Source organism: Melopsittacus undulatus, chromosome 14 (genome assembly GCF_012275295.1).
Source record: "Melopsittacus undulatus isolate bMelUnd1 chromosome 14, bMelUnd1.mat.Z, whole genome shotgun sequence".
NCBI lineage: Eukaryota > Metazoa > Chordata > Aves > Psittaciformes > Psittaculidae > Melopsittacus > Melopsittacus undulatus.
The window spans coordinates 4,467,897-4,492,501 of record NC_047540.1 but is presented as its reverse complement, the minus strand read 5'-3'; the positions used below and the strand labels follow the sequence as shown (position 1 = coordinate 4,492,501).

At 47.8% G+C, this 24,605-nt stretch overlaps 1 protein-coding gene and 2 non-coding genes across 11 annotated transcripts in view; all 3 read left to right on the top strand.

The window, feature by feature from the left end:
• PUM1 (pumilio RNA binding family member 1) overlaps nt 1-24,399 on the top strand; it is a 53,955-nt gene extending 29,556 nt beyond the window's left edge. For 6 of the 9 annotated variants that reach the window (XM_034069185.1, XM_034069188.1, XM_034069187.1 and 3 more), the window contains 13 exons: nt 2,535-2,686; nt 4,487-4,625; nt 6,146-6,289; nt 7,642-7,938; nt 9,701-9,937; nt 13,128-13,395; nt 13,931-14,060; nt 14,499-14,633; nt 15,923-16,060; nt 17,612-17,737; nt 18,737-18,858; nt 19,982-20,174; nt 22,555-24,399. In XM_034069185.1, coding sequence (XP_033925076.1) covers nt 2,535-2,686; nt 4,487-4,625; nt 6,146-6,289; nt 7,642-7,938; nt 9,701-9,937; nt 13,128-13,395; nt 13,931-14,060; nt 14,499-14,633; nt 15,923-16,060; nt 17,612-17,737; nt 18,737-18,858; nt 19,982-20,174; nt 22,555-22,686 — 2,213 coding nt within the window. In that variant the 3' untranslated portion in view covers nt 22,687-24,399. The remainder of the gene's footprint in view (nt 1-2,534; nt 2,687-4,486; nt 4,626-6,145; nt 6,290-7,641; nt 7,939-9,700; nt 9,938-13,127; nt 13,396-13,930; nt 14,061-14,498; nt 14,634-15,922; nt 16,061-17,611; nt 17,738-18,736; nt 18,859-19,981; nt 20,175-22,554) is intronic. The other 3 variants (XM_034069192.1, XM_034069189.1, XM_034069186.1) reach the window with 1 other exon arrangement.
• Nucleotides 599-682, top strand: LOC115945520 (small nucleolar RNA SNORD103/SNORD85). The gene has a single exon (XR_004079831.1). It is a non-coding gene; the product is annotated as a small nucleolar RNA SNORD103/SNORD85 (small nucleolar RNA).
• On the top strand, nt 20,473-20,549 carry LOC115945521 (small nucleolar RNA SNORD103/SNORD85). Its single transcript, XR_004079832.1, has one exon. It is a non-coding gene; the product is annotated as a small nucleolar RNA SNORD103/SNORD85 (small nucleolar RNA).
• Nucleotides 24,400-24,605: the final 206 nt, after the last annotated feature.

The window sequence follows — 24,605 nt, the reverse complement described above, 5'->3', positions numbered from 1 at the left end:
ATTTGGGGCAGCACATGCAGCTGGCTTTTCCCCATTGCCTTGGGCACAGCATCGTGCAAAGGTGCTTCTGCTCTGCATTGATGCTGGACACAGGGCTTACTTGCATGAAGCTGCATTGGAACCATTGGAGATGGGCTGGTCCTCATCCCCATCCCTACAAATCCATGAGTCCATTAGTACCCTCAATTGCTGTACTGGTAATTCTGAAGCAGTTACAAGTCACTAATAGTAGATGCAGTTTGAAGCTCTGTGTTTTCAGACATGAGGCTCTCAAGGCTCTTTGACGTGGTGGTCCCCAAGCCCTCATTCTTGCCTGGAGGGGCAGGCATGGCTTGAGCTTGAAGAGACTTGAGTGCCAAAGCTGACATGAAGAGCAGAGGATTTGTTACAAACACACTTACCCATGGCTTTGCTATTGTTTCATACAAGGACTCTTTGTGGGTGTCTGTGGCTGATGCGTGAGACGTAGTAATGGGAATCTTTGATTTCAAAGGCCCCAAAAAGGCTTTTATTTGCTCGTGTGTGCCTGTCTTTACTGAGTGTAAAAGCAGGTGCAAGATCTCCTCAAGTCAAACAACACTCTGGGTGTTTGGGTAAGTCTGGCAATGATGACACACTTGCCCTCACTGAGAACACTGTTCAATAATGAGCCTCTCCATGTGCGCAAATGAGCTGAGCCAGACTTACAGCTCTTTTAAGCCCAGCTGCCTGCAGACTTCAAAGCCTCTGTGTCTTCTTTCAAACACCTAAGGCTCTTGCAGATCTGATCAGCAGCCTCTTAGTAGGGGAAAAAAACCCCATCCAGACTGTGCTTGTTTGATAATTAGAACTGAGATTAAAATAAGCCAGAGAGGTGCCCGAATTTTGCTCAGATAAAGGGTGTTGCAGCAACATCCTGGTAGCCTGAGGGCAAACACAGGGTTATTACTTGCATAAAGTGAAGCAGTTGCAGAAGCACCTGAGCAGTTGGTGTCTGATCTGCATTGACTGCCTCTAAACAGGTTCTACTCCACCCATGAGCCATGGGGCTGTGGGTGCTCAGGTCAGGATAGGTGCTGCCATGGTGGGGATGCTTCATTTCCTGCAGCTTATATCCATTTTAGCTACACAATTCCCAGGCTGGAAGGTCAGAAACAAGTGCCTGTTTCTGTACACAAACCTGAGTGGGACAGGCAAGTTGCTGTCTGTGCCTGATGGTGCCCAGTAAACCCAGCAATTTAACAGAATCCCAGCCTGGTTTGGGTTGGAAGGGACCTTAAAGCTCCTCCAGCTCCAACCCCTGCCACGGGCAGGGACCCCTTCCACTGGAGCAGCTGCTCCAAGCCCCTGTGTCCAACCTGGCCTTGAGCACTGCCAGGGATGGGGCAGCCACAGCTTCTCTGGGCACCCTGTGCCAGCGCCTCAGCACCCTCACAGGGAACAGCTTCTGCCTAAGAGCTCAGCTCAGTCCCCCCTCTGTCAGTTTTAAGCCCCTTGTCTTACTGCTGTGGGCCTTTGCAGTGCCTCTGAGACACAGCAGTACTGAAATGGCTCGGTTAGAACTCAAATACCAACTGTCTCTCTTAAAATAAAAGCTATTTTTATTCCATATATGAACAAGTGTGTGGTTTGAATCCACCGAAGTCCTGTTTATTCTTCAGTGTGAAATATGACTGTGGCACTCTGCCTTAAACACGGTGTGGTGTAAGTTATTGCTGCTGTGAGGATGAAGCCCATGGGATGGTTTGAAAAGCAAAGGAAATGCTTCTCCGTTTCTGCTGCCCATTCCCAGTGATACAGAACAGACCTATTAAAGAATGTTGTTGGATTCACATATGTGTCATCTATGGGAGGGACTCCACCACTGAGCACAGAGTGCTCACTGATTACTCCAGGCTGCCATAAGGGTGTGTGCTGTGCTGAGACGTGATGAAACACATTGAATCTTCAACGGTTCAGGCTTCTTCTGGTGCTCTCTGGGATGATTTCCTTTCTTCTGAGCCTCTGAAGTTTGAGGAGGGATGTGAAAAGACACAGGATCACACAGCCTCCTTGGGGGTGGGTTGCAGATGCCAAGTGGGTCTGAGTGGCTGGAGAAACAACGTTTTGAACACTTGGAACTGATGCTTTGGGGGGGGTTCTTAATTTACTGGTGAGTTAAATGATGGATGTTCCTGACCTGTGAATGGCAGCTGAGATAGAAGAGACTTGTCTATCTCTGTACTTTCCTCCTCTGTTTAGAGGTGGTTGTTCCTCCACTATAAAGCTAGGGTTCAACAACAAACCTAGAGTTCTGCACGATCACTAGGACCAGAATCTGACCTCATCCAAAAAGGTAAAAGCAAGTAAAGATGGGATTTCAGGTCTTACCTTTGAGCTCTTCAAAACCAAAGAATATAATTGCCAGAATCCGTCTGTGTGTGCAGAGGGGTTAGTGCAGATCACCTGGAAATGGGCTTTGTTAAACCAAACACAAGGAGTGGGTATCTTGGTGCCTGTTTGCTGTGTAACTGTTGTCATGCTGCAGAAGCTCACCCGTGTCCTTGGTGTTTCAGGCCCAGCAGTTGTTCCTCACCAGTACTATGGAGTTACTCCATGGGGAGTGTATCCTGCCAGCCTCTTCCAGCAGCAAGCAGCTGCTGCTGCCGCTGCCACCAACTCGGCCAGCCAGCAGACAACCCAGCAAACCCAGCAGGGCCAGCAGCAGGTAAGGGCCAGGGTGCTTGGAACATCACATCATGAACACAGCAGTTGGGCAGAACCCTGATCTGTCAGTGACAGCTCCTGACCCTCAGTTCATAGAGTCACAGAGTGAGTGGGGTTGAAGGGACCTTAAAGCTCCTCCAGCTCCAACCCCTGCCAGGGCAGGGACCCCTTCCACTGGAGCAGCTGCTCCAAGCCCCTGTGTCCAACCTGGCCTTGAGCACTGCCAGGGATGGGGCAGCCACAGCTTCTCGGCACCCTGTGGGAAGAGCTTCTGCCTAAGAGCTCAGCTCAGTCTCCCTTGGGGCAGGTTCAAGCCATTCCCCTTGTTCCATCCCTACAGGCCCTTGTCCCAAGCCCCTCTCCAGGCTTCCAGATTTAGAGAAAACAAATCCAAGCATTCAGACTAAACTGATGGTTGCTAAACCAAGTGATTTAAGTGCCAGAAGGATGAGAAGTGTCCCACTGCCCTTGCTTTGGTTATGATCCCCTTGGACACACACTGGGATATGCTTTACTTTTCTCCTTTCAGAGAAAGCAGGGCCCCTAGGATGGGTGTCAGGAACCAGACTCAGGCTCCTCTTTCCCAGCCAGCTCTGACATGGCCCCAGCTTGTCTGTCTGGTGGTTTTAAGCTCTGGTCCTTGCCTGACATTGGTTTTCTCCAGTTTTGTTTGCCTCTGTCCCACGGTACTTCCTGCTTAGAGATTAAATGGGTTCGTTACCCTTCCAAAGAGTGAGGAGGCTCCTTTCCCATACTGACACAGACCTTCCTTCCTGGTCCTTGTGGTACACTTATAGAAGAGAACACTTGGCAGCAGAATTTATTAGCTTCTGCTTCAAAAACTAAAGCCAAACCGAGGGTTGGGTTGTATTATGAGGCCTTTTTGGATAGTACAAGCAGTGATGTTTCACGCCAACAACTGTGGACCACGGATCAGGAGGAGAGCACTTTGCTCCTGACAGTTTAATCATCAGATCTCCCCATGTGGCAGGTCACAGACTTGAGTGTGTGGCACAGAGCTCCTGCACACAGGTGAAGCAGCATTAAGAGCGTGTGCCAGGCACTTAGGCTTTGATATTCAGGTGGGGACCTCTCCCCCTGAGGAGGGATGTGCTGAGAGAGCTTCTGCACAGCAGCAGCAGACTCTTGCATCACTGCTTTGAGCAAAAGGCTTTTGCGAGCCCAGGCTGTCACAGGTAATTACAGGAAAGGTCACTTTGCCATCTTCCCCTCAGAGCAGCCTGTGCTTACACCACAAGAGCTGCATATAAAAGGCAGTGTGTGATCTTTGGTCAGTATTTCCAGTGATGAGCAAGTGGCATGTCACTGGGTCGCTGTTTTCTATGGGGACTGGCCTCTTGGAACAACCCTTGTCACCTCCTGTCCCCAGCCCCAGCTCCCACACTGGGCTTCTTGAGGGTTCTGCTCGAGTGGGGGTTTCAGTGGCAGAGAACAACCATTACTGGGAATGGGGCTGATGGCTTGATTTGTAATGATGAGTGTTGAAGGTGGATCAAGAAATGATGCAGCAGATGATCAAGCACTTCCAGATTACACTCAGTAAGCCTGAGGGAGGTCTATTACTTCAGCTGGGTCTTGTGTACTTACCATGGTGGTAGTGTCAAGGCTGGTTTTGGCAAAGGTAGCTCTGTCCTCAGTAAAAGGAGGGCTTGTCACACACTCATTGTTCAACAGCTTCAGCTGCATCTCTACTCACACTCCTGTGAGTCTCTGGTGGTTGCAGCTTGCTTCTGGGTCCCAAAGCAACCCCATTGATGTGATGTTCCTCTGTCTCCTGCAGGTTCTCCGTGGAGGAGCCAGTCAGCGCCCACTGACCCCCAACCAGAACCAGCAGGGACAGCAGACTGACCCACTGGTGGCTGCTGCAGCCGTCAACTCTGCCCTTGCCTTTGGCCAGGGGCTGGCAGCAGGGATGCCAGGTAGGGCTCTGAGGAGCTGTGTGTCACCAGTGGCGGGCTGAGGAAGCTGTGTCTGTGTCTCTGGAGGTGTCCCATTCACCTGGCATTCAGCAGCAGCCTGGGTTAATTAGGGTTTGGGATTAATTTCTGGCTTTACAAAGCATTTTCAAGAGGCTGTTGAATGTTAACCCCCCCAACCTGGCAGCAGTTAAGGTTTAGTTTAAATCAGGGTTTAGATGCCTGTGTCACAGATGTTATCAGCTGCATCGCTGGAGGTGCATTAGTAGTTTGTGTACTCAGTTGCCTATGGAAAGCTGCCTTCCTTCAGGTTTTCGTGTGGATCATGTTAGCTTATGGGATCTTTAGTTTAAAACCTCAGTCCTGTTCATTAGCCTCCTTTCTCCATCCCTGCCAAGTGCTTGACTTTAGCAGGATAGGGCCTTCCCCTGCCTCATTTCTTCAAGGCAAATACTGGTGGCTTAAGGAAAGAAAACAAAAGGCAGGAGGATTTATTCTCATTTCTAATTCTGCAAGAGAGGAGCTGCTGTGTGCCTTCTGCCTCTGCTCCATGGGGCACGCTTTTGACGTTCCATTATATGGAATATTACTGTAATGGCAGAGGGCACACATAAGTATGTCCAGCTGGTCAGATGGGACACAACAGGATTGCTTTGACCTCAGGAAGGGTTGCAAGGTTGTTACATGGGGGGTTTTATGGCTTAAGGAGGATGTTGCTGTATTAAGTTATGAAGTGAAATGTCAGACTCTATAGACATGTTTTCAAGCAATCTGCAGAGCTCCTTAAAGCCTCATTAGTGGGTTTAGGGGGGTTTATTTGCAAAGCAAATGTCCACAGAGAGCATTCTCTCTGCAGCCTCACCTTAGAGAAACACTTCATTCTGAAGCATTTATTTAGCTGTAGAATTATCATAGAATCCCAGACTGGTTTGGGTTGGAAGGGACCTTATAGATCATTCCAGTTCTGACCCCCTGCGATGGGCAGGAAGAATTAGATGGCAAGGTACCTAAGTACCTGTATGCTGCTGAAAGTCTGTGGCTTTGTGTACAACCAGCATATTTGATTTAGCAGGTTATATTTATCTATATTAATGTGATCCACACCTTCAGGAATCCCCAGCTTGTGTGCACACTGAACAGCTTCAGTGGGAGAGCTGGAAGTGCAGCATGTTGATGTGTGTGAAGAGTTCTTCCAGCACACCTTGTACTTGCAATGGGAAAGAAAGAGTGCTTTGGTATTGTAAGACTCTTTTTTTATGTGTATAACTGAATTGACACTGAGGGTAATGTGGTGTAGTAGGTTTAGGGAGAAAAACTCCTCTTTTCTACCTGAAAATCTTACTAGTGTGAAGTTGGAGACTGTTAACACAGTTCATTCCTCCACAGGAGAAGTGGAGCTGCCTTTTTCCAGTCAGATTTTCCCTCCACAGTCCTATTGCACCGTGCTCATCTGAAGGTGATGGATCAGCCCTGAGTTGTGTTGCTTGTCACCTTACCTCTGCCCCTGTCATTTGCTTCTTCAGGTTACCCAGTGCTGGCTCCTGCTGCTTACTATGACCAAACGGGTGCTCTGGTGGTGAATGCAGGGGCCAGGAACGGTCTGGGGGCCCCCGTCCGCCTGGTGGCCCCCGCTCCTGTCATCATCAGCTCCTCTGCAGCTCAAGCAGGTGAGTCCCAGTCCCAGCAGCTGGAATTCTGCTCCATCCCTGGTGGAGAGGGACCTGAACCCTTTGGGCTCTGCTGGCGATGATGACACACTTGCCCTCACTGAGATCCCTTGTGGGGGTTGTTGGTGAGAACATCTGTGTGCTCACTGTGGGCTGAGCCTCCAGAGCAGCCTCACACAGGCAGCACCACATAAACTTCTGTTTTGCAGTTTCAGGACAGTTCCTTAAATTTCATCAAATCCCAGAGTGGTTTGGGTTGGAAGGGATCTTAAAGCTCCTCCAGCTCCAACCCCTGCCACAGGCAGGGACCCCTTCCACTGGAGCAGCTGCTCCAAGCCCCTGTGTCCAACCTGGCCTTGAACACTGCCAGGGATGGGGCAGCCACAGCTTCTCTGGGCACCCTGTGCCAGCGCCTCAGCACCCTCCCAGGGAACAGCTTCTGCCTAAGAGCTCAGCTCAGTCTCCCCTGGGGCAGGTTCAAGCCATTCCCCTTGGCCTGTCCCTACAGGCCCTTGTCCCCAGCCCCTCTCCAGGTTTCCTGCAGCCCCTTTAGGCACTGGAGCTGCTCTCAGGTCTCCCCTTCAGGAGCCTTCTCTTGCCCAGGCTGCCCCAGCCCAGCTCTCTCAGCCTGGCTCCATAGGACTTTGTTTGCTGGCATCTAGTTTCCCACGTAATAAAAGCTTTTAGGCTCTGTAGAGCTCCCAAATGATCACCTTGCGTAAGATCTTACAAGCCTGGCCTTTGCCAGGAGCTGGGTCGGGTTTTATTAGGGTTCCTTGGGAGTTCAAGGCTTTAAAAGGCTTTTTTTGAGGCAGAATCTGTACATGTAAGCAGTCTTTGCCAGGGTTAGTAACAGATTATGAAATGGGCCTTTTAATTGTTTCCTTGTAGCTCTTGTTTATTTTGCTTTTTCTTTTACTTTAGAACTGGCTGAAACCCAAAAGTCCTGGAGTTTGATGGTCCTGGCCCTGCAGGGTTGTGTTTCAGGCACTAAAGGGCAATTTTGCTTCTTTCCAAACTTGTGTTTCTTAAGTGGATGTTGCCCAGTGTGTGTCTGTGTTGATTTGCACCTTAGATCTTGGGAGAGAGGGAATGGGTTTGTGTGTTTCATCCCCGCAGCTCTAATAATACAGGCAGTTATAATAAGGAGGCACTATTGGTATTCAGTAGCTCTGTGCAAGGCTTGCAGAGCCCAGGTGTGAAGTGAAGGCACTTTGTGCAGAGTTTGATGTAAAAGGGACATTTTCATCCCAAAAGGAAAAGATTCCTACTAAATACAGGGAAACTGCATGTGTTAACTGCTAAAACTGGTGTGGAAATGGACTTGTTCATCCCTGCTTCTTCCTTTGCAGCGGTTGCAGCGGCTGCAGCTTCAGCCAACGGGGCAGCGGGCGGCCTGGCAGGAACCACGAACGGACCATTCCGCCCTCTGGGAACTCAGCAGCCCCAACCCCAGCCCCAGCAGCAGCCCACCAACAACCTGGCATCCAGCTCCTTCTATGGCAACAACTCACTGAGCAGCAATTCCCAGAGCAGCTCGCTCTTCTCTCAGGGCTCTGCCCAACCTGCCAACACTTCCCTGGGCTTCGGCAGCAGCAGCTCTCTTGGTGCCACGTTGGGCTCTGCGCTGGGAGGGTTTGGGACAGCAGGTAAGAGCAGAGGGGTCTTCCTGGGGAACAAAGAGGTGTAGATGGCTTTACATGCACTGAGGGGCTGTGCAAGCTGCTGAGCCCTTCATAGAGTCCCAGAGTGGTTTGTGTTGAAGGGACCTCAAAGCTCCTCCAGATCCAACCCCTGCCCCTTGGCCTGTCCCTACAGGCCCTTGTCCCAAGCCCCTCTCCAGCTTTCCTTTAGGCACTGGAGCTGCTCTCAGGTCTCCCCTTCAGAAACCTTCTCTTCTCCAGACTGACCCAGCCCAGCTCTCTCAGCCTGGCGATTAAATGGAAATGGAGGTCAAATCCATCTAGGTTACATGGTGATTTTCCCTTTGCAATACTTTGGCTTGCAAAATGTGCAGCACTTGCTGGTGAAACTGCTTCAGTAGATGATACAGTTCGAAGTACCAGAATAATGAACTTGTTTGGTTACACACGTGATCAGTCATCCCCTTGTTGCTACAGATTAAGTTTTAAACCAGCTTTGAATGTCCCTGCCTTTACCTGCTGTGCTTGGGGGAGGCACTGGGCTAACAGGGATTGGCTCGGGAGCAGCATCCACCCATGTGCAAACTCTTCTTACCTCAGGATAATGGCTGAGTAACTTGTCATGACTTCAAAAAAGCTGACCCGAGGTGCTTTCCGTGCTTTATTCTGGGGGTTTTTTATCGTACACCAAGAAGAGGTCATTTACTGTGGTTGCAAGAAACGCTCCACACATGGTTTCTTTTGATTCCTTTGTTAGAGGCAGTTGGAGACCAAGATTTTTCTCAGAATAAAGCCAAAGCAGAAAGATGTCTGTGGGTTGGGTATTTTTTATTCCGTAGATTTGTGTTTTCTGAAGCAGAACAATTGTTTTAATTACTGCTTAGGCTCAGAGGTAGTAATTATCCTGAACTTCCCTGCTTTCATCAGTGTAAGGGCAAGTTAAAACGTGCCTTTTGAGCCTGCTCTATCCAAAAGGGCTGAGGCACATCCTGTCACTGCGTCAAATCCCAGTGTTAAACACAAGTTAGTCTGGATATTTGTCTTCAGCCTGAGATTTGGAGCCATCTTGGCTTCAGGGAAACAGGATTCACCTTCTCTGTTTCAGTTTAACCCATTGAATTCAGTTATGAGTTTGCTCAGTGCCAAGATGCACAAACGTGTTTTCCCTCAATCAGTGAATAGAAATGTGAGGTTCTGGCTTCTAGAGCTTGTGTGCAGCCATGAAAGGTGCTTGGTTCATTACAGGTAACAGTTTCACTGTTTATTAAGCAAGACTTTAAAGCAAAATTGATTTTTTTCTCCTCAAATTGACAGCACATTTAAAGAGTGTGTATTTGATTATTGAAACAACTCTTCAAAACCCATTGGGTTTGTGTGTTCAATCGACTTCTGATTCCCATCTCAATGAAGCTGGTGCAAGCAGGAGCTGGTCTCTGATGTAGTGAATAAGTGAACATGAGGATTCCAAGCAAACATACATGAAGCTGTACATGGTCTTGAGTAAACAGGGATAGATAAATCTCATTTTGGATTTGGTTTAGCTCTAATGGCCAAAGAGGAAAGCCGGGATTCAGGCTCCTTTTCAACTCAGGGATTTCTGCTTGATCATCAGCTGTGGATTAATGAATACATTTCACTGGGGCACATGCAGCACCTGTAGGAAAACAGCCTGGTGCTATATGGCTACTAATGGGTGCCTTGCTGGGGCTCTCTGGCTGTCTCAGCATGTTGTTGGCATCACCCGACTTGACTCTCTTCCTCTTTCCAGTTGCTAACTCCAACACGGGCAGTGGCTCCCGCCGAGACTCCCTTACAGGGAGCAGTGACCTGTACAAGAGGACATCCAGCAGTTTGACACCTATAGGACACAGTTTTTATAATGGCCTTGGCTTTTCCTCCTCTCCTGGACCTGTGGGAATGCCTCTGCCCAGCCAAGGACCTGGCCACTCGCAGACTCCACCACCTTCCTTATCATCACATGGATCATCGTCAAGCTTAAACCTGGGTAAGAGCCCCAGTGCAGCACTGCAGGTTGCTGTGGTGCTCTAGGTGTGTGACCACCCCTACACCATTGTGTACATGAGACACCTGCTGCAGAGGGGCTGCTCCTACTCCTGCAGCAGGGGCTCTGCTTGTGTAGAAGGAGGTGAAACACTGAAGCAGGAGCTGTAGCATCCATGGTATAGAATCATAAATAATGTAGGCTGGAAAAGACTCTTAATATCATCATCTTTCTTTCTTTCTTTCTTTCTTTCTTTCTTTCTTTCTTTCTTTCTTTCTTTCTTTCTTTCTTTCTTTCTTTCTTTCTTTCTTTCTTTCTTTCTTTCTTTCTTTCTTTCTTTCTTTCTTTTTCTTTTTCTTGTCAGATGGCTTAAAATACCTATTAAGTTTTCAATAACAAATGAACTTAGAAGACAGCTGCTTCTCCTAACCACGAGATGCAGTCTTATTTGGAGCAGCACAGAGCTCTTGGCTGAGGATTTTGTGTGGTTGTGTTTGAGAATCTGCCATCAATGTGGCCTTATCAAAAAGCACATTAATGCATGGGAGAGACTTCCTTAATTCTGGTCAGGTACATTACCTTATGCAGGCTACATCTTCTGGAAGAGCTTGTAGTTGACCCAAAGCTCTTACCTGTAATAAAACAGATAAAGCAAATGTTAAGGAACAAAGCAGTGCTCACCTGAACTTCCTCAAGTGTTCATTTCTAGGCATTGTAAGCAGATAAGGTAGGTTTGTTGTGTGTCTGCACCAGTACTTGCTCAAAAATCTCTTTGGTTTTATCATGTATCTGCCTGGATTTAACAAAATGTGGTTATCAGAACAGTTTTCCATGCTGTTTATCATGTTTATCTCATGCCCGTGTGATAAATTGAATGCTGGCTAAAGGTTAGCATGGAGCAGTAATAAATATGATTTTAAGATCAAGTTTAGATTTACCATCTTCCCTTGTTCAGAGCTTTAATGGAATTGGAAGGGTTTTAGCTTTATTTATGCAGCTGTACAGGCCTGAAGCTGACAGTTAAATAGCTACAATAAATTAGTGCTGAAAGCTAAGCAGACTCCAAATCAGGTACTAGGAAGAGTTTGTTACCCCTGCAGGCAGATAGAAGAATGAATCTTCAGAAGTGGCTCAGGGATGGGTCAGATCTTTTTGAGAACAGACTGGAAGGAGAGAGGAGTTACCATGGACATGGATGGGTTGTGCCCCAGAAGTCACTGTGGGCCTTCCCATCCTGAGCTGCTGTGAGGTTTCTGGCCTTTGGTGCTTGGCCTGGTGGGTTTCAGAAGAGCTTGATTTGGGAAACCTGTCCCCATTGCGGTCCCTTCATTCCCAGGATGATGTTCAGCATCTCCACTGGGAGACGTGGGAAGGAAACTGGAGTAATCTGTGGTTTGTTTTGAATCTCCAAAGAGATCAGAAGGTTCTTGTTGGAAAACCTCTGGTGGAGATGTTTTCTGTACAAACTGTGCCTTCCCTCCCAGCTCCGAGATAATTCATGGGTGACAGCAGTGTGAGGGCTGAGCTCCTTCCTCCTGACAGCTCTTTGCTGGGGATCAGGAACTCCTTTTCCATTGCTGTGACTCTGACTTGCTCCAGGCTTTTAAAACACAAGTAGTGATTCTGAGCTCTTGGAATGCCATGGATAACATAGGTACACCATTGCTCGGCTGGTCCCTGTTGGTTTTCCTTTACCTGTGCAGTGATTTACGGTTCCTTTACATATCCTTGTGGGGAACATCACTTGATCACTTTTGGAGTTCTGGCTCAGTCAGGTAGATGGAGAAGATGATGGCCACACCATTGGTAAGGCAGTGTGAGACAGAGATGTGAACAAGGAGCTCTTAAGTCTCCTTCTTGAGAAAGGGCAGGTTTGGCACCAGCTCCATAGAAGTCAGGACATGTTCACCCAGCTCAGAGGCAGGAAAACATTATTAGGTTGTTATCAGATACTTACTTCTCATGTAGTGTTTCCTGCATGGCAGCTTCCTCCAGGCACTGCTGGAGCTGCAGAGTGCAGCTCATTCAGCTCTTCCTTTACGTAGTATTGATTTCAGGCAGGGTTGTGTGTGCACCTGAAGGTCTGTTCCCTTTCACACATCCCCACCACCGTTTGCCCTGAAGGTCTCCCTCTTTTGCCAAGGCTTCCCAGCTTTGCCCTCTCTGTTCCCATTGGCCTCTCAGCTGGCAGGTTCCTATGGGATAACAGCAGTTTCCTTGGGAGGACTTTGTCCCACCTATAGAACATTAGTACTGGCTGGAGGTACCTTGTGGTCTCTGACCAGCAGAGGGATCCCGAGCCTGCAGGAAAGGGATGAGTCCTCCTCTATAGCTTGGAATTCTGAAAGCTGATATGCAAGGAAGCGATGGTTCAGGGTTTAAGGTTGTTCATATCAGTGCACACAGTTCACTGACTACATTGTGAATTGTTGCCTGTTCCCCCCATCCCTGCTCTTGGGTAACAGGGTGGATTTTTAATGGGGTGAACATCTTCAGGGCAATTGTGAAAGCACAGATTTAAAAAGTATTTATTTATTGCTTTTAATTCATTGTTATTTGCCTGTATTTAGTAATAATTTGGTGGTTTAGTGCCTTCTTGCTGCCTTTTTCTTTCCTAATTTCATCTTAATCCTGACTCCCATCCCCAGCATGCTTCTTATAATAGAATCACAAACTGGTTTGGATTGGAAAGGACGTTAAGATGATCCAGTTCCAGCTTCCTGCCATGGGCAGGGACACCTCACACTAGACCATGTCACCCAAAGCACTGTTCCACCTGGCCTTGAACACTGCCAGGGATGGGGCAGCCACAGCTTCTCTGGGCACCCTGTGCCAGCGCCTCAGCACCCTCACAGGGAAGAACTTGCTTGTATCCAACCTGAACTTCCCCTGATTCAGTTTAAACCTATTCCCCCTGGTCCTATCACTACAGTCCCTGATGTAGAGAAATCAGTCCTTGACACAGCAGCAGGGTAGGTGTGGAAAAACCTGAGGATGGAGGAAAGGGGAACTGGAAACAAGAAGTGAGTGAAAAGCTGTAAGTGCTGGGCTTGACATTTGTCTGGTTTAGGCAGTTTTGACACCAGAAGCTCTTCCAGTCTGTTCCTCCCTGAAGCCTGTAGCTGTTCCTAACTGACCACTGAGCATCAGTGCTGGACCACGTCCCCGTCCAACTGATGTGGTTTCCTTGCAGGAGGGCTCACAAATGGCAGCGGCCGCTACATCTCAGCTGCTCCTGGAGCTGAAGCCAAGTACCGCAGCGCCAGCAGTGCCTCCAGCCTCTTCAGCCCCAGCAGCACACTCTTCCCTTCCTCCCGCCTGCGCTATGGGATGTCGGATGTGATGCCCTCCGGCCGGAGCAGGCTCCTGGAGGACTTCCGCAATAACCGCTACCCCAACTTACAGCTGAGGGAGATCGCCGGGCACATCATGGAGTTCTCCCAGGATCAGCATGGATCCAGGTGGGCTGGAAACCTCGTGCTGTGGGGGAGGCTTTTGGGAAAGCTGCTCTTTGAGTCAGCATCGTTTGCAGTTTGCATCCCATCCTGAAGGAATGAGGCAGAGCAGGGAAAAGGAGGTGTGAAGAGCCAAGTGGTGGAACACTCTGAGCCTTCTTTTTCAAGGCTGCCTGGGTACCAGTGGTGATAGTAGGAGTTCCTTCTGTGATGAGGAGCTTGCTTGCTGTGCAGCTTGCTAGCTAGTCCCACTGATGTAGCTTGACTCATTAGGAAGCACTTTCTGGACACAAGACCTTGATGCACTGCTCTATTGAGATCCAGTTTGCTTGGAGTGAGGAGGTTTTTGGGGTACCAACAATGACGTGGCCACGGATCTCATGGCTGCCACCACACTCAGGTCTCAGATTGCTCGATAAGGTGACTGCATCTAAGACTTGCTTTGCAGGAGCTTAGTGCATGAGGCTCTTGGAAGGTTTTGGATTAACAGCTGTGGTGAGGGTGTATGTGCCAGCAGCATCACACCAGCCCTGTTTTCCAGGTTTATTCAGCTGAAACTGGAGCGTGCAACCCCAGCAGAACGTCAGCTCGTGTTCAATGAGATCCTCCAGGCAGCCTATCAGTTGATGGTCGATGTGTTTGGGAATTATGTCATCCAGAAGTTCTTTGAAGTAAGTCCATGTTCCCCTGCAAGTCTTACTCTGCCACGTTATCCTGAGGTACTGGATGAGCTCATAGAAACCCTGATTTTTGACTAAACCAGTGGGTATCTATCAGCACTGCTGTCATCTCCTCCCCCTGGGCTGTTGCATTGTTCCTGTTGGGGTGACTGAGATGCAGGACTTGCAAAGATTCACCTGAAAAGGAACGCTTTGCTTGTTTGTGTTGGAAGGGACCTTAAAGCTCATCCAGTTCCAACCCACTGCTATGAGCAGGGACCCCTTTCACTGGAGCAGCTGCTCCAAGTCCCCCCTACAGGCCCTTGTCCCAAGCTCCTCTCCAGGTTTCCTGCAGCCCCTTTAGGCACTGGAGCCGTTCTAAGGTCTCCCATTCAGGAACCTTCTCTTCTCCAAGTTCTGTGCTTGTAGTGATTGGTTTTCATCTCCCAGTTTGGCAGCCTGGAACAGAAGTTAGCCTTGGCAGAACGTATCCGTGGGCACGTTCTGTCCCTGGCTCTGCAGATGTACGGCTGTAGGGTGATCCAGAAGGCCCTGGAGTTTATTCCCCCAGACCAGCAGGTAATTGTAAGTCTCAATTTTAACTTTCTTCTTGATGTTGAACGTTCCTTGCCCTTTGGTACCTGACCTGCGACCTCCTGTTCCTCTTGTGGCTGGTGTTCTTTTGGTTTGGTTTATGGCATGGTTGTCCTGGTCCCTGTGCATGAGAAGTATGTGACACCATTCTTGGGTCTCGTTGTCATCTCCTTCTTCCACTTTATTGGCAGTGGTGTTGGTTGTCTGTTAATTCCCTGAAATCAGATTGTGTATGTAGGGGAAACTGAGAATGATGGTGAATTAAAGGATATTTTTAAATCCCTTGATGGAAGCAGTGCCAGAGTTTTGCCTTTAATATACACTGAGATATCACTGCTTTGATATGTGGGTCAATACTCTGCTTTCCTGCAGTGAGTAATTCCTCCTCATAGAGGAGTTCCTGTCGAGCCTGGCCTGCTGTTACAGAGATGGGGGTGATAGCCAGAGTCCCACTCAGAGCTCCTTAATAAAGCAGTTCCTCAAGGGGTTTATGAGCAATGAATTATGATGAGAAACACACAGGGCAAGCCAGCTACTAAAGGTGTTGGGAATCATGATGCAGGAATCTCAGTGGAGGTTATTACATTGAAAACTGAATGAGGCTTCAGGAATGCTCATTCCCTGTAGGCTGAGCTGGAGCGAAGCTGCTGCAGCAGCAGGGTGGTGGCCAGGGTTTGCCATTGGCTTCCTCCAGAATGGTGCTTTTGAGGCCTCTGTGCTGCTGGGTTTGTGCCAGCTGCAAACCTGAACTCAGGCACTTCTGAAGTACCCTAAGCTGTCATTCTCTGTTTTCTGATGGTGAAGTTTTTGGCCTGCACGTGTGGTCTGTTGGTCACAGCTAAACTTCATCTGCTCATTCCTTCATCACCTCACAGCACTAACTCCCTGTGTAAAACACTAGCAAGTTCTTACCCCATTGTAATCACACCTGAAGCTGACAAAGAAGTTCATGACATTTGGACATTTGAGAGTTCTTTCTCCTGGAGTGGAGCAGAGGAGGGAATGGGGGATGAACAGTGTCATTGTGGATCATGAGATTCGGATGCTCTTAAGAAGACACTCATGTTTAATGAAAGAAGGGCTTTATCTTCCATTCATCATAGTCTTGGTGGTTTCTGGAGCACAGCGAGCTTCTCATCAGCACCTGGAGAGCTTCCAGTTGCAAATCCATGGGTGCATCCTTCATCCCTTTTATACTCATGACCCCATTCAGCATTGCAAACTTTGCATTTCTCAGCCGTGAGCCCTGCTGGTGCTTTCTGTTTGTCTTTCCCCAATAGAACGAGATGGTTCGGGAGCTGGATGGCCACGTCCTCAAGTGTGTGAAGGACCAGAATGGTAATCACGTGGTGCAGAAGTGTATTGAGTGTGTGCAGCCTCAGTCCCTGCAGTTCATCATCGACGCCTTTAAGGGACAGGTAAGGCCTTGACCTCTCATCTTTGTATCCTTATGCATTGCTTTGAATAGTGTGAGAGTGGCTGTAACTTGTTCAACCATCATGCATTTCAGCGGGCATCAGTTGACAGGTTAATGCAGCAGCATTAGGGAACCTGAAATCTCTTGGTTGTGCCTCTGTTACCATTTTTGTGCAGGTATATCCCAGGAAAGCATCCTTGCAAAACCCAGTTTACCTGCAAAATCAGGTATTTCTGACTGATGGAGGGGAAAGCAAATCTCTTGCTAATCCATCTTCATAGTGAAGGTGGTGAGCAGGGTTTAGTGATGGGTATAGGAAGCTCCCAGTATGATCCCTGGCTGTGAGGATGCTGCTTCCCGAGGGTCTGTGTTGAGAAACAGGAGTTGCATCTAGAAAGGGGCAGTTTCTTGTATCCTCTCCTGAATTGATGTCCTGGCTCTTAGTTGTGCAGCTGGCTTTATTCTGCCCATAGTCAGCTTCTCTTCCATTACAAAAGCACTGGGTTGGGTGTTTCCAACTTCAGCTTAATTGGCTTTGGAGGGGCATTTTGCAGTATTGAGGGTTTTGCCACTGGGATGTGAGGATAGCCCAGGGTTATTATAGCAGGAACCAGCTTTATTCATTGGCTGCTGCTGAAACAGCAGGGAAAGTGGGGACTTGCTTGGCTATGTCAGAACAAGCAGGATTCCAGCTGGAAACTTGCTCAGCAGATTTGCTGGTTAAGACTTCAGCTTTGCACCTTCCACTAGGGAACTGGGCAAAGCCAAAACACCTCTGGGAGCTTGGCTGGTGGCACTGGTGCTTCCTTGACTAGTTGTCCCAGTTTCATCTGAACTTGCATATGGGAGGTTAAACCCATCACCTCAAGACTCTTCCTGCAGTTTAATTGCACTTCAAGTCCTGTTTTCCTGCACAGTTTACTCAATAGTTATTAAAAATGTGTAGAATGTCAATTTAACTTCAGTGCTTGGATTTGCTGCTTTCGGTCATTTTAAGCAGCCAAATGGGACTTTGTGTGCAGCAGTAATAAAATGTGTCATGTTCTTAGCAACAGCTTTGGTAATCCTTTAGAAATGAGAACGAAGGTTCTTTGTTGTCTCTTCTCTAAGCACAGTTAAGGCTTTTAACCAAATCCACAGAGTTGAGGGAAATCCTTTGCTGAGCATCTTTAACTTGTCTGGTTCAGACCATTTCTTACATGGCTTCACATGCATCGCTGGCAAAGTGTGCTGGGTTTGTTCTTCTGAAGCAGTGTTTAATAAGGCCTGGTTATCCTGGTCTTCTTTGTAGTAATAAAGAGGCTTTAACATTTGTTTCCCTCTGGTGAAATGGCAAGTTGCAGCACAGGGATGTGATCACCAGGTAGCCCTGTAGCAGTGGGGCTCAGATGCTTCCAGTTCCAGTTCATGCTATCCAGAGCTGCAAACTGTCATTACTTCCCAATCCTGGGAAAACCTGCCATGTGTTCACTCAATTCCAAAAGGTTTCTAGGATTCCCAAAGACTAACAGCAGGCTTGCTGCCTGTGCTTGCCTGTCCTTGTTGAACGCAGGTTTTTGCCTTGTCGACACATCCATATGGCTGCCGTGTGATCCAGAGGATCCTTGAGCACTGTCTTCCTGAGCAGACCCTTCCCATCCTGGAGGAACTTCACCAACACACCGAGCAGCTCGTTCAGGTCAGTGTGGGGAAGGGGAATGCAGGTGCTGTGAGCTGTTTCTCAGTTACTGCTTTGCATTAGGAAAGCTCCCTGGCAGCCTGTTTTGGGACTGGTGCTGGATACATTGGGGGGAACACAGGGATGCTGTCCCTGAGGAGGAATGGGAAGGAAGAGCCAGACAAGAAATGCATCATCGTTAATTCTTTTGGCTATGTGCAAATATCCCTCAGGTATCAAAGTTGTAGTTACTTCCCTTATTGAAAAGGAGCTTAAGTACTGAGTGGGTGCATGTCCTAATGCTTCACTCCAGGCATTACCGTGCAGGTAAGATCTAAGGGGAGTAAGAAAAGAAAGTGCCAAGTAGTTTGGGCTCTTAAAGTATACTGGTTTTATGCAGACCCTCTTCCTGGCTGTCTTTCCTCTTCCTGAGGACCTGTTTTGCCCAGGTCCAGGTATTGGGGCACAGTGGATATAACAGCAAATGAGCCTGTCCCATATGCAGCCTGTGTATGTAGCACATGGAAACCTGTGTATGTAGCAGATGCAAAATGGGAAGAGGTTGAGCATGGAGGGGGAAGCATCAGGTCATGCCTCTGGTACTGTCGACTGGGAAAACACTTTGTGATCTGAATACACACACATTCACAATGTGAACATGCATGGGAAGAGTCCCCCATAGCTAGAATCACGGCACAGCCCTCCAAGGACGTGTGATTTGGTGTGTCTGAGCCTGGAGAAAGCAAAGAAACTTGCAATAAGCAGGGTATTGACATTTCATGCTGAAAGACATTGTTTGGATGCTGTAATTTGTACACAGATGTAGCATTTTACCCCCTGCTGAAACTCTTAGCATTCACATTGTTGTAGAAGTAGAAAGTATTGACATGATTTGTACAGTAGATACTTTAAGTAGTGTTTAGTTCAAGCTTGTTAAGACTTAATGCACAGTGGGAACTAGTTTGATGTGAATGGTTCCTGTCCACGTTTTGTCACACACTTCTGCTGTCTCTCAAACAGGATCAGTATGGGAACTATGTTATCCAGCATGTACTAGAACATGGTCGGCCCGAGGATAAGAGCAAGATTGTAGCAGAGATTAGAGGCAACGTGCTGGTGTTGAGTCAACATAAATTTGCTAGGTATGAATTTGTTCCTTACAGTCTCCACACCCTGTGGGAGCATGGACACATGCTGCAGTTGCCCAAGAGTTAGGGGTGGGGTGCAGGGAGGTGAAAGGAGGTGAAAAGAGCTTTTTGCTTAACAACAGGATGCTATTTATAACTGCTTATACAGCGGGATGAGTGACCGGCCAGGTAAGTTTTCCTTGTCATGAAGGAGGATGGAGACGTGGAGGAGCAGCTCTAACCCAGTCCTGGAATGTGACCATGACTTCTGCTGTGTGTTGGCTTAATTTTGGCTTGGTGGTTTGGAAGTGGTCACTATCCCTTGGTTAGTTCCTGTCGAGGTCTAGCACTGAGCAAATCAAACAAAGAACAACTCATCTGCTTCTCTGATGGGTGTGTTGAGAGCAGACGCTGATCTCAAACATAGCATCACTCAGAGCTGTACAAATTAGGGTGAAATAAAACCTGAACCAGTCCTTTATCCATATTCCCACTTGGATCCCAAGCTTCTTGGACTGCTTTTCTGTTCCATGTTGCTGAACGACTATGCCAGCAAATAGAATCACAGAATCAACCAGGTTGGAAAAGCCCTTCAAGCTCACCCAGTCCAACCATTCCCAGCACTGCCAAGGCCACCCCTAACCCATGGCACTGAGGACATTGTCCCCATGGTGTGTGCACACTTGTAGGGATGGTGCCTGCAGCCCTGCCCTGGGCAGCCTGTTCCAATGCCTGAGCACCCTGTGGGGCAGGAATTGTTCCTCAGCTCCATCTAAACCTGCCCTGGTGCAGCTTGAGGCCGTTTCCTCTTGTCCCATCCCTTGTTCCTTGGGAGCAGAGCCCAGCCCCTCCTGGCTCCATCCTCCTGCAGGCACTTGCAGGGAGCCATCAGGTCCCCCCTGAGCCTTCTCTTCTCCATCTGAACCCCCAGCTCCCTCAGCCGTTCCCCATCACACTTGGGCTCCAGGCCCTGCACCAGCTCCATTGCCCTTCCCTGCACCTGCTCTAGCATCACTGTTGTAGCGAGGAGCCCCAGATGTTCTGCCCTTGCTCGTAGGAAGAGATCTCCTTGGGGCTGGAGGAGCAGATGAGTGCAGACATCGCATGCCCACAGATTGTCCTTGTTCTGTTGTTCCAGCAACGTGGTGGAGAAGTGTGTCACTCACGCCTCCCGCACGGAGCGTGCCATGTTGATCGATGAGGTGTGCACTATGAACGACGGCCCTCACAGTGCCTTATACACCATGATGAAAGATCAGTACGCCAACTACGTGGTGCAGAAGATGATTGATGTGGCAGAGCCAGCTCAACGGAAGATTGTCATGCACAAGGTAAGCAGCTACCATCGATGGGGAAGGATGTAGAGGGCTCCTCAGGATTGCTTTTGCCATTAGCGTTTCCTAACGATGGCTATTTCAAAGCTGGATGTGTGTGATCTATATACTTTGGGTAGGAGCTGAAAGATGAAAATGTGAAATAATGAGATGCCATTTGGACTTAAAACAAGCTGGTTGCTTCTAGCAATCTCTGCTGACCTAGTAACCTACTTCCACACTAGCAAATGCTGCTGAAAACCATCAGTATTCACTGCAGCAGCACTGTTGGAGCCTGGCAAGGGGCCTCCAAAGGTCTGGTGATGGCAACACGCTTGTCCTCACTGAGGACAGTGTTTGTGGATGAGAACAGCTCGGTGCAGCTGAGCCAGACCTGTGCACACCCACAGCATGAGCCTTCTCCCTTTGTGTCCTAGCCCTTCAGCCCTGTTAGGGCAGTTGGGTGGCTGTGACACTGCGCTGATGTGCTGCTGCTGTGCTTGCAGCCCCTGATCTAATCCTTATTGCTCAGGTTTGAATATGGTTCTGATGAGAGACTTCACAGAATCCCAGTCTGGTTTGGGTTGGATGGGACCTTAAAGCTCATCCAGTTCCAACCCCATGCCATGGGCAGAGACACCTTCCACTAGGGCAGCTTGCTCCAAGCCCCTGTGTCCAAGCTGGCCTTGAGCACATCCACAGTTTAGCATAGTGCTACAAGGTTGGAAGCCTGACAGTTTCAGGACTTCGTATTTGTCAAAAGAAGAAGCCATTTTGGACTGAAGCAGGCATTGCTCCTGGTCGTGCTTCCCAGGGCTGTTCTCCTGCTGCCCCAGGGGCAGGAAGTGCTGGAAATCAGGTGATAAGCTTCATTTTCCTGCTTTTAAGGGTCACATCTGTGGGTCTTTGTGCTGGTAATGAATGGGAAACCCCAGGCGTTTGGATGTGGTGGAGCTGAGCTGATTTTCTGCAGTCACATGTGTTTGGGTGTGTTACTCTGTACAGAATAGCAGCTGCAGCCAGACCTCTTGCTAGAAATGAAGTACTAACACTGGCTTGGGAAACCCCCATTTATGTATTTATCAAAGGAACAACTGTGAGAAGTGCCAGGTATTCACATCCCGATGAAATCAAGTGTGTTTAAGAATCCTTGAGGAAAACAGAGCATGTGATTTCTGTATAAAGAAGTGGGTATTATCTGCATGAGGGAGCTGATTTTTCCCTACACAAGGCAGTTAATCGGTGGATAAACACCACACTTGCAGCTAAAACAATCTTCAGGGAGGTTAATTCTTCACTTTAGGAATCACTCAGAGTCCTTCTTTGAAACCAAAATCTGTATTAGTCCAAAAGAAATGATAAAGATAATGCAAATACATGGCAAGAATGACCTGTGGCTTTGCTGATCTATACATAGAGATGTGTATATTAAAAGAGTAACATAGAGATGATCTTTACTGACATCTTCCCTGTCAAGCAAAGCCTTTTGAATAAAATGCTCATCAGATTATCAGTGTGGCTGTCAAAAATAGAAGTGGGATGACAGCTAAATAGGACTGAGTGCAAATGAAGAGCTCAGCCACGAGCTGAATGGAAGCCTGGGAAAAGTGAGTGTGCCACCACAGAATCCCAGCCTGGCTTGGCTTGGAAGGGAAGTTTGTGGTGGTGTTAAAGACATCTCTTAAAGCTTGAAAGTCATTTTAACAGTTCTGTCAGTAAAAGAAGTCTTAGAAATGAAGAGGAACAAAGAAGGAACGATTTGACCTGGGGAGCTTTCCTCTCCCTAACCTCAGAGCAGCAGTCAGACCTTGGAGATGGGATGTAGCAGTGGCCGGGGCATTGATTTCTGACTGGTACAAGGTGGATCCTTGGAGTGAAATGGGAATTTAAACAGTAAGAAGCTGAGCCAGTGAAATAGGCTGAGTCTGGGGGAAATCACCCATGGGAGTGTTCCGTTTAGTCCTGGCTTAGGCAGGTAATGGTGCTGTGCTGCTCGAGGAGCGCATCCTGCTCCAGCTGTTTCCTCATCATCCCATTTGCAGCTGTGAAGTGGAGCTGGCACAGGGCAGGGTAATGACCCCACTGTGAATGTATTCCTGAGGGAAGGAGCTGGTGAGGTGTGGTGAGGAAAATGAATTGCTCTGGTGTCTTGTTCCTCTGAAACTGGCCAGGAGAACATCAGCAGCATGATAAAGGGAGAGCTTAGATCAGCTCCCTCCCAACCCAAGCTGGAATTCCATGACTGTAATCAATGTGATCACAGCAAACAGCACGTTAGTGTTCCAGGCACTGTGGTCTGTTGGGTCTGCTAACCAGGCAGCACCCAGAGCTCACCCAGGATTGCCATGACCACCATTCAGGTCCTTTAAGCATCCCTCTTTCTTCCTTTACCTCCCAGATCCGGCCTCACATCGCCACCCTGCGCAAGTACACCTATGGCAAACACATCCTGGCCAAGCTGGAGAAGTACTACATGAAGAACGGGGTGGACCTGGGGCCTATCTGTGGTCCCCCAAATGGCATCATCTGAGGTGGTGCATCGGGGAGCAGCACCCTGGGCCCCGCCAGCCAGCAACCGCCACGATTCCAGTCCACAGGCAGAAAAGGTTTAAAATGGTTGCTACAAAAAACAAAAGAAAAAAAGAAGAAAAAACACAAAAAACCATGAAAAGCCTTTGTAAATTTCGTTAATTTTATTATGCATAACATGTACTAATTATTTTTTTTAATTAACTAATTGCCCTGCTGTTTTACCAGTGTATAGAATACTTGTACATAGGGATCCAATGTACATGGAAGGCCACGTTTTTGTTCACTGTTGTATCTATATTCCAATTGTGGAGACTTTCAGGGTGGTTGGTTTGAAGAAAAAAACGAGAGAAAAAAGCAAAAAAAACCAAAAACCCCCAGTTTTAATTGAGCTGCCCTTGAGGCAGCTGTGTGCAAATCCCTCTTGGCTTGGTTTCCTTCTCTTTTTAGCCCAAACTTGAGCCACCACGAAAAAGGTTGAATCTTAAACGCATGGAGAGAAACCAAATCGCCGAAGTTTTAAACAAAAAGAATGAAGTTTTTGAAACTTTTTAATTGCTTTTTTTTTTCCTGGTTTTATTTCTTTTTTGGTTGGTTTTTCCTCTTCTTTTGTGGAGTCGAACACGCTGAAGGGAAGGAGTTGATAGCTGGTGGCCGGGGGACGAGGAGATGCGCGCCCCACCAGGTGTGAACGCCAGGGCGGGTGTACCTGGTCCTGTTAACGGTGAGAGACACCATTTGATTTACATAGCATGAGGAAAACAAAATCCAACTCAGCTTTGGTCTTGCTTCTATAAATATATAGTGTATACTTGGTGTAGACTTTACATATATAAAAATTTGTAGTATTTTCTTGTTTTGATGTCTGATCTGTATCTATAATGTACCCTAGTAGTGGAACATACTTCTGACTGTACAATTGTACATTTGTAAACCTCTGTAATGTAAATGTGGAGAAGTTTGACTCGACATCAAACCCGTTTTTTGGTAAGAAAACAAGAAAACAAAAAGAGAATTAGCCAAACCTGTGCATTTCAGTGTATATTCACACCTTTTATGGTCGTAGCATATAGTGTTGTATATTGTAAATTGTAATTTCAACCAGAAGTAAATTTTTTTTCTTTGGAAGGAAATGTTCTCTTTATACAGCCTAGTTCATGTTGACAAGCAAAAAGAGTTAAGAAAAGAGATGCTTGGTTTCCTTTGTCACCTCGTTGGACGGTAGCGACCCTTTCTAAATGTTCTACACCCCCTCCCCATTCAGTTCCAAATCGTGGTTTTTTTGACTCTTACAAAGTAATGGTTTTTGCTTCTTTTTGTGACAGTAAGAAACAAGAAGTGCAGAAGTTCCGGCTCCCCCTGGTTTTTTCCTTACAATCAGAGCCCCTTTTCACCTTGTAAAGTGTGAATCACCTCCCCTTTTTGTACAGAAGATGAACTGTATTTTGCATTTTGTCTACTTGTAAGTGAATGTAACATACTGTCAATTTTCCTTGTTTGAATATAGACTTGTAACACTACACGGTGTACATTTACAGAGCCTTGTGTATATTTCCAATGAACTTTTTTGCAAGCACACTTGTAACCATATGTGTATAATTAACAAACCTGTGTATGCTTATGCCTGGGCGCCTATTTTTTGTAACTCTTGTGTAGATTGTCTCTAAACAACGTGTGATCTTTATTTTGAAAAATACAGAACTTTGGAATCTGGCTCCGTGGTTGCTTCCAGTGCCTCCCAACAGCGACATTCCCTCTATTCCCAGTTTGAGGAGCAGCATTCCAGAGGCAGCCGCCCTCAGCACTGGGTACGTGTTGGAAATGAGGAGCAAAGGGACCCGGTGTCTGTGCCTCCTCCCTCAGCCTCTGGGATTCTGCACTCTTAGGCAGAAGCTGTTCCCTGTGAGGGTGCTGAGGCGC